Source organism: Hippoglossus stenolepis, chromosome 17 (genome assembly GCF_022539355.2).
Source record: "Hippoglossus stenolepis isolate QCI-W04-F060 chromosome 17, HSTE1.2, whole genome shotgun sequence".
Taxonomy (NCBI): Eukaryota; Metazoa; Chordata; class Actinopteri; order Pleuronectiformes; family Pleuronectidae; genus Hippoglossus; species Hippoglossus stenolepis.
The window spans coordinates 19,145,775-19,152,237 of record NC_061499.1 but is presented as its reverse complement, the minus strand read 5'-3'; the positions used below and the strand labels follow the sequence as shown (position 1 = coordinate 19,152,237).

Below are 6,463 nucleotides of genomic sequence, written 5' to 3'. Positions count from 1 at the left end.
ACAGATCTGTTATCACCATAAGCCGGAGGCGTGGTGTCCTTCTAAGTGTTTGACTTTGTAGATCTCCAAGAAGCAGCATTTGGTATTAATTGACAGTATTCGTAATAAGCCAATATGTAAAACAACTAACCTGGAGAGAATGTGGTGAATAGTGCAATACCTTTCCAATTCTCCAGAAGGGGGCTAAATGCTTTTGAGCAGCCTTGTAATACAGTTTAGCTGTGAGACATGAAGGAAGTATTAGTGATGAGTTACCTCACATTGCTCCTAAAAGGGCCATTCATTATATACATTTTCTGCACCACTCTTAACTTAGAAGAGTAATGCATGTGTTTACTACTCATTGAAAGCAATACTAAACGAATTAATTTCCATGTTGGAAGAAGCTGCATTGAGATTGTGTTCTAGTTACACCTGCCATTTTCAATCAAAGCAAAACATAGATTGAGGTTACTTTTTTTATTTGTTTTAGTACAACAGTTCAAGTCAACTAGCCACTGTATCTATTGAGATGCCAGTGTATTGCTCTTTTGCATTCCATGTGTAGACCCCTCTTCAGTGATGTTCAAGATGGCATCCATTTTCATGTCTGGCATGTTCATTCACAGCTATACAGCAAGAAGTCATGTGCTTTTGAAGAACAAACCCAAGGTTTTACAAGAGCAAAATCAGCAGTGGCACAAAAACATGACCTGCAGGAACAAATGATTAGCTGCACTAACACCTGCATGAATAACAGCCAACGCCTTGATCAAACCTTGTGCTACTTTTTTTTTTTTTTTAATATACAGTAAGTGCCGGGAACAGGTGCGATTCACAGGGACATTTTCAAAACGCATGAAATAAGCAGGGATTAAAGACCTATGCATAGAAACATGCTTCCTCAAAAAGGTTAAGTACACTGCTAAGTTTCAAAAAGGGCTGAAGCTGCATCGACTAGCTACATATTAAATGGATTAGACTCAAGGGGAGGAAATGATCCACATTTAAAACCAGCGCAAGAACACTTATAGCAGGAGAATTGAAAAATTCACAAAGTGGAACTATCTTATTTCAAAAAGGTGAGTAGTGAACACAAAGAAATACTGGCCAAACGAAAAATAAATCAATCTTTGGATACGTAAAAAACCCTATACACACACAATCCCTTTTGTAACTTTTAGTTTTCCGAAGTGCCTTCTTCAGAGGAGGGATCTTTGGTTTCTTTGTTCTTCCGCACCTCCTCCAACTTTTTGTCCTGTTAAAGAAAAAGAAAGACACGTCAATATCCAACACCCCGGTAAAAAAAGTGGAGCAAGGGAATCTTTTTAAACTTGGGCTCAAACACTGACCTTCTCCTTGAATTTCTCATTCATCGCTGCCATAATTGCTGTGCGGTTCTCCTTGTTGGCCTCCATCTTCTGATTAAGCTTCTCCTCTGCCATCTTGCTGAAGTTGTTGTTCTCCTCCTGAGCTTTCTGTAGCACTTCCTTTTCATGCTCACGCTTCTCAGCTAAGTGCTTCAGAACCTCCGCCTCATGGTTCTAAAGAAGAATTGTTAAAATATAAATGAATAAAATGTTGTCTACAGCTCATCACAATTTACATTTCCCCAGTTGACATCTAATAAAAGATTCACATGCTTAACAACCCGGTGATTTTAACAGCTCACGGATAAATAAGCAGATTTCTGGGCTGAACGTTTCTAACAATGAGTAATTTTTACCTTGCGTCTCTCCTCTGCAGCATCCAGCTTCCTCTGAATCTCCTCCAGTGAGACATCCTTCTTCTTGGGAGGAGACAGGGGGAACTCACCCTTGGGATCCGAGGTACCATCACCCAAGATGACCTCAAAGGCCTGGCCAGAAGCCCGCTTGTCAAGCTCCTTGACTTTGATATCTGGACACAGGAAACGCAAGACAGAGTTTAAGCCCACTGATCAGTTGATTCAGTAGAGATCAGAATTTCACTTTTTAAACATGATATAACTCACCTTCAGCGGCTGCCATCTTTAAGAGTGCTGCAGGTCAATTTACCTAAAGGAGGAAATGGAAGGAAAGGTCAGATTGACGCAATTTTGAGTCACTGTATTTGATGACTCTAAAATTAGCGACCTCTAGTGGCTCTTTTACACCGTTTCCAACGCAACTGCCTCTTTCAAAACAAGCCCGGCGACAGAAACAGGGCTACTATGGCGCCACCCAGTGGCCGTCTTTGGAAACTTAACCAACCACCGCCCATCAATCCACACAAAACGGCGCTGGCATCCAGTGTGTGCGTGTTACACACAGAAACCATTGTTTGGTCTTCAAACGCGTGGCACCGTTGACATTCAGATGGATGCGCAGAATCAACTCTCTTCTGAGATGTGGGGGGAGTTTTTCCGAGGAGAGCTTCTTAACCGCCGCGTTAATTGATAATGAAGGACACATGCCACAGCGCCGAGACAAAAGGCTGAGCAGGGCGGGTGCAGCAGGCGGTGCCAGGTGCAACAGGCCCGAGGTCAGCTCCCCAAAACCGCCAATATGCACCATCTGAAACCAGATTAGTTAAGCAAGGAGCATATCCGGAGACAATGGTCATGGGTGTGCACCTGTTTTTTTCCACAGTGTGTCTGAGCCGCAGGAGAAGAGGGGGGAGGAGGAGGAGGGGGCGCACATGCAGACACAAGTGTGGCACAGCCCAACACACACGCAATGCCCGCATCCTGCTGATCACATATCACAGCAGAAATATTAATCATCAAAACTTTAAATACGAAACAACATGTGGGAATGCGGGGGCAGAGACAGCAGCTGTCACGCCATCGTGTGGTCACAGACATCGGTTGGGCTCAGTGAGTGAGGACCCCTCCCCTGATCTTCCACAAAGGCTGTGAACCAGTTCAAAACGTGCCGTTCACTTCCCATGCAAAGGCCATGGCAGCTGAAAAAGGAAAATGTGATTCTTGACGCGTTTTGAACGTGGTGGGATGGAGGTCCACACCGGACGCGGACAGTTGGCATGAGGGTGATTTGCCGCCAGACTCCATCCCGACGACACAGCACGTCGCTCCTTCCCACTCAGCTTCCTTTGAGCTGCTCGGTGTCGTTTAACCAACGGCACCGAACAAAGGCGCGTCTGACAGCAGCTGCAAACAAAGACGAGCTCAAGCTGAACCCGAAATCATGATTACAGAGGTTTCCTCACACCGGAGAGAGACTGAGGAGGAAGAATGTCACCTTCTGCCACGCAGAAATGAGAGAAGCCCTCGAAGTCTGGTCCTCTTGTGTGTCGGTGCCCACTGTGCCAGTGTCTCCCGCCACACAAAAGGCGAACAGACCCGCCATGAGCGGCCTCGACCCACGCAGCCGTCTGCCAACTTTTATCCTTTAAAACGACCTCAAATTAAACAATTAACACAACGACGTCTTACATGGCCAAAAACAACCTGCCGGACATCACGGCAGCTGGCGCAGGTGCTTATCTAGCAAACACAATAAAAACAATAACGGTGGAGTAAAATTAAACAAAATCCCTTAAAAGCACAGACGCCATGAAAGTACTTGCCTCGCTTGTGTGTGTGTGTGTGTGTGTTGCCGGCGGCGTGGACTCCCGGAGCACAGAGGACCTGTTGGAGATGATGAAGTCTGGCACACCCTCCTTCTTCTTCAGCTGCTTCTTCTCCGCGCGCTGCACGATGATGCTGCTCCGCCACCAGCACTGTCTGACTGTGAGCGAGCTTGCCGGGAGCGCGCATTAATGGACCGAAAACAGCGCCGTCACGCCGTCCACCGCCGCTCATTGGTCGGTTCCCCCCCCCCAAAAAAAACTCCCCGGCGCTCATGGGAGTGGTAGTTTGTCTGGACCTCGAGGTTTAGACAATGAGCTCCAGCTGTTCAAGTGTCTAATGTCGCCCCACAACGTAAATTAGGTTCAAATGTCGATCCACAGTGATCTGATGGAAATAGTTGATGAGATAAAACACCAAGTGGCGGGAATAAGGTGCGTTTTTAACTGTTTTTAGTGGTTTTTATTGTCGTGGCTCCACCCAGTCAGTCATAATGGATGATGGAAGTTGCACTGTCACAAATCTCCCTCTTTATCAACAATACGTTTAGCTTATTGTGTTGTAACCAAGGCATGTTTGAATTTAACCTAGTATTGCTTAGATAATAAGAAGTCAGGCTGTCCAGCACATGATGCACTTAAATTACATTTTTACACATTATTTATAATTATTTATTATTTCTGTTTTCAACTGTTGCCTGTACAGGGCAAATTATGTTGATGTTTTGAGTGACACAGTACGACATCAGTCCACTTTACCGCTGTGTTGTAAAAAAGGATTTGAAGTTGTATGAATGTGTTCAGTCCGGCTGCTGTGAAGAAAAGACGCAAAAAAGAGTAATACAGCCCCGGAGAGGTGTATCAATGTTTAAAGCTTATACGTAAAAAAAGAAAATGTCTGACAAACGCAGATTTGTGTGGCATCCAATGTAGTCTGGCAGCCAACCATATTCCAGCATGAACTTTAGACATGTGAATCACTGAATTGTCCGTAAAGTGCACTAGTCCATTAGTAGTTAATATTTATACAGTCATACATTCAAAATGTTTCAATGACAGAGAAGGACAAATGTTTGATTTGTAATTTTAGGGAGCAAACATGACACAAATAAATATTCAGTATATGCGAAAGCTACTTAGCAGCAGGCACAACATTACATCATGTCAGAGTAATAGGAGGAGGACCTAGAATAAATAAACAAAATAACATCAACTGAAATAGAAATGAGAAACATATTCCATGGCATGGTGGCACAGTGTTTTGCACAGGTCGCCCTGGTTCTTGGTTTGAATCCCAGCTTCTCCAGGGCCTGTCTGAGTTTGCAAACCTCGTGTCTGTGTTCATGTCCTACTCCGACTTTCTGCCACAATCCGAATAAAATGCAGATTGGGATTAGGTTAATTGTGGAATTGAATTGTCCGTGGGTGTGAATATGAGTGTGAATGGTTGTTTACCTCTGTTGGCCCTGTGATACAATGTCAACCTGTCCAGGCTGTACCCCATCTCTTTCCCAATTTCAGCTGGGATTGGCTTCAACTCCCCTGAGATGCTAAAAAAGCATAATATATGACGAATGGATGGATAGATGGATATTTTCAGTAGAATAAAAAATCAAATAGGAGAATACATGAGGATTCATGAATAAATCCAAACAGGCATATCTTTTTTCTGTCCAAAAATGTCCCCTATAGACCCTAACTTCAAAACTAATCATAAAGAATATCTCTCCCCTTTCATGAATTTAGTCTGTGGTTATGTTTCCAAAGCCTTAAATGAACTGAAAATACAGAATTGTATAGTATTTAGAAGATGTCCCTGCATGTGTAGGAAATCAAATGGTTTTAGATATTGGAGCCGTCAGTGAAAAGAGCCAGAAAGCACATTTAGGCTCAAGCCCTTAGATCAGCAGTCTTCCTCTGTGGTGAAGTGTCTTTAATCCGTAACTAGGGAGAGGACGGGGTACCAATGAGAAAAATATAAGATCAATGTTATCTTTCATTTAAATGCAAAAAAAAATCTTACATGTGAATTGGGATATAAATGTAGTCATCAAATAAATCCACCACAGGAGCATGTAAAGATTTTTATGGAAATGACGACATGCTGCTGTGAGTCCCATCCCTGACACAGCGTCTGACTGAGACATGCCGACAGCAGAAAGCAACCGGTCGCACAGGAATCTGGTAGCAGCAGTCTGCTGCAGCCGGCCCTTCCTGAAGTGCTGCTGATACATGCCAGTCACATCAGCACACACAGCTTTGTTATTTAACTAGGGCAGCACTGCTCAGCTGGACAGACGTGTGGAAGTGCACAGAGGTGATGAGGTTTGAGATAAATGTAAAAGGTGAAAATGTCACATTAACAAGATGTCAGGGAGTTTTAACATTTACAAAATCACATCCTCAGAGGGACGACAGTGTGATTTAACACTGATTGACAGACTATCCTATAAAAGACTGGCAGTGTTCTTCTAAATGTGGACAAAACCAATAAATCCTAGAATATGTGCTTTTTCACGCTGAGAGTATTGATTCAATCACTTGGAAAATAGATCACAGAACCAGAAAACTGCAGCTACCTTGTTTCAGAATAGGACCCATATTTTATATCATCTTTTTTTTATCCCTGCCATCATTATAGTGTCGCCTCGGCCTGTAAATGTTCAGAAATCGTGATTTCTCTCTGACTCTGTTAATCTCATTCATTATCAAAGTTGTTTACAGAGTGTTCTGTTGAAGTTAAAGTAGCTCTTCTTAATTAATTTATGTTCAGATCCGATCCAACCACTAAACCGCGTGAGATTTAAGTGAATCTTTGTGACTCGCTGCTGCACAGTTTCAGTTTTGTTTATTGAAATAAAACTGTCAGGAGTTATGTAAACGCAAAAGCTTGAACCGAAATTAGGTTCAATCGACCTATCCTGCACTATTTGAT

At 43.3% G+C, this 6,463-nt stretch overlaps 1 protein-coding gene across 1 annotated transcript; it reads right to left on the bottom strand.

The window, feature by feature from the left end:
* Positions 1 to 444: 444 nt before the first annotated feature.
* Positions 445 to 3,708, bottom strand: stmn1a (stathmin 1a). The gene is made up of 5 exons (XM_035183547.2): positions 3,529 to 3,708; positions 1,973 to 2,015; positions 1,706 to 1,878; positions 1,332 to 1,523; positions 445 to 1,237 (listed from the first exon to the last, which is right to left on the bottom strand). The coding sequence occupies exons 2-5, from the start codon at positions 1,986 to 1,988 to the stop codon at positions 1,160 to 1,162; spliced, it is 459 nt and encodes a 152-aa protein (XP_035039438.1). The 5' UTR covers positions 1,989 to 2,015; positions 3,529 to 3,708; the 3' UTR covers positions 445 to 1,159.
* Positions 3,709 to 6,463: the final 2,755 nt, after the last annotated feature.

Excerpts from the sequence above, each read along its gene's own strand:
- stmn1a (XM_035183547.2), bottom strand. Across the intron at positions 1,524-1,705 it reads CTGCAGAGGAGAGACGCAAG|AACCATGAGGCGGAGGTTCT; the intron begins GTAAAAATTACT and ends ATTCTTCTTTAG. Across the intron at positions 1,238-1,331 it reads ATGAGAAATTCAAGGAGAAG|GACAAAAAGTTGGAGGAGGT; the intron begins GTCAGTGTTTGA and ends TTTCTTTAACAG.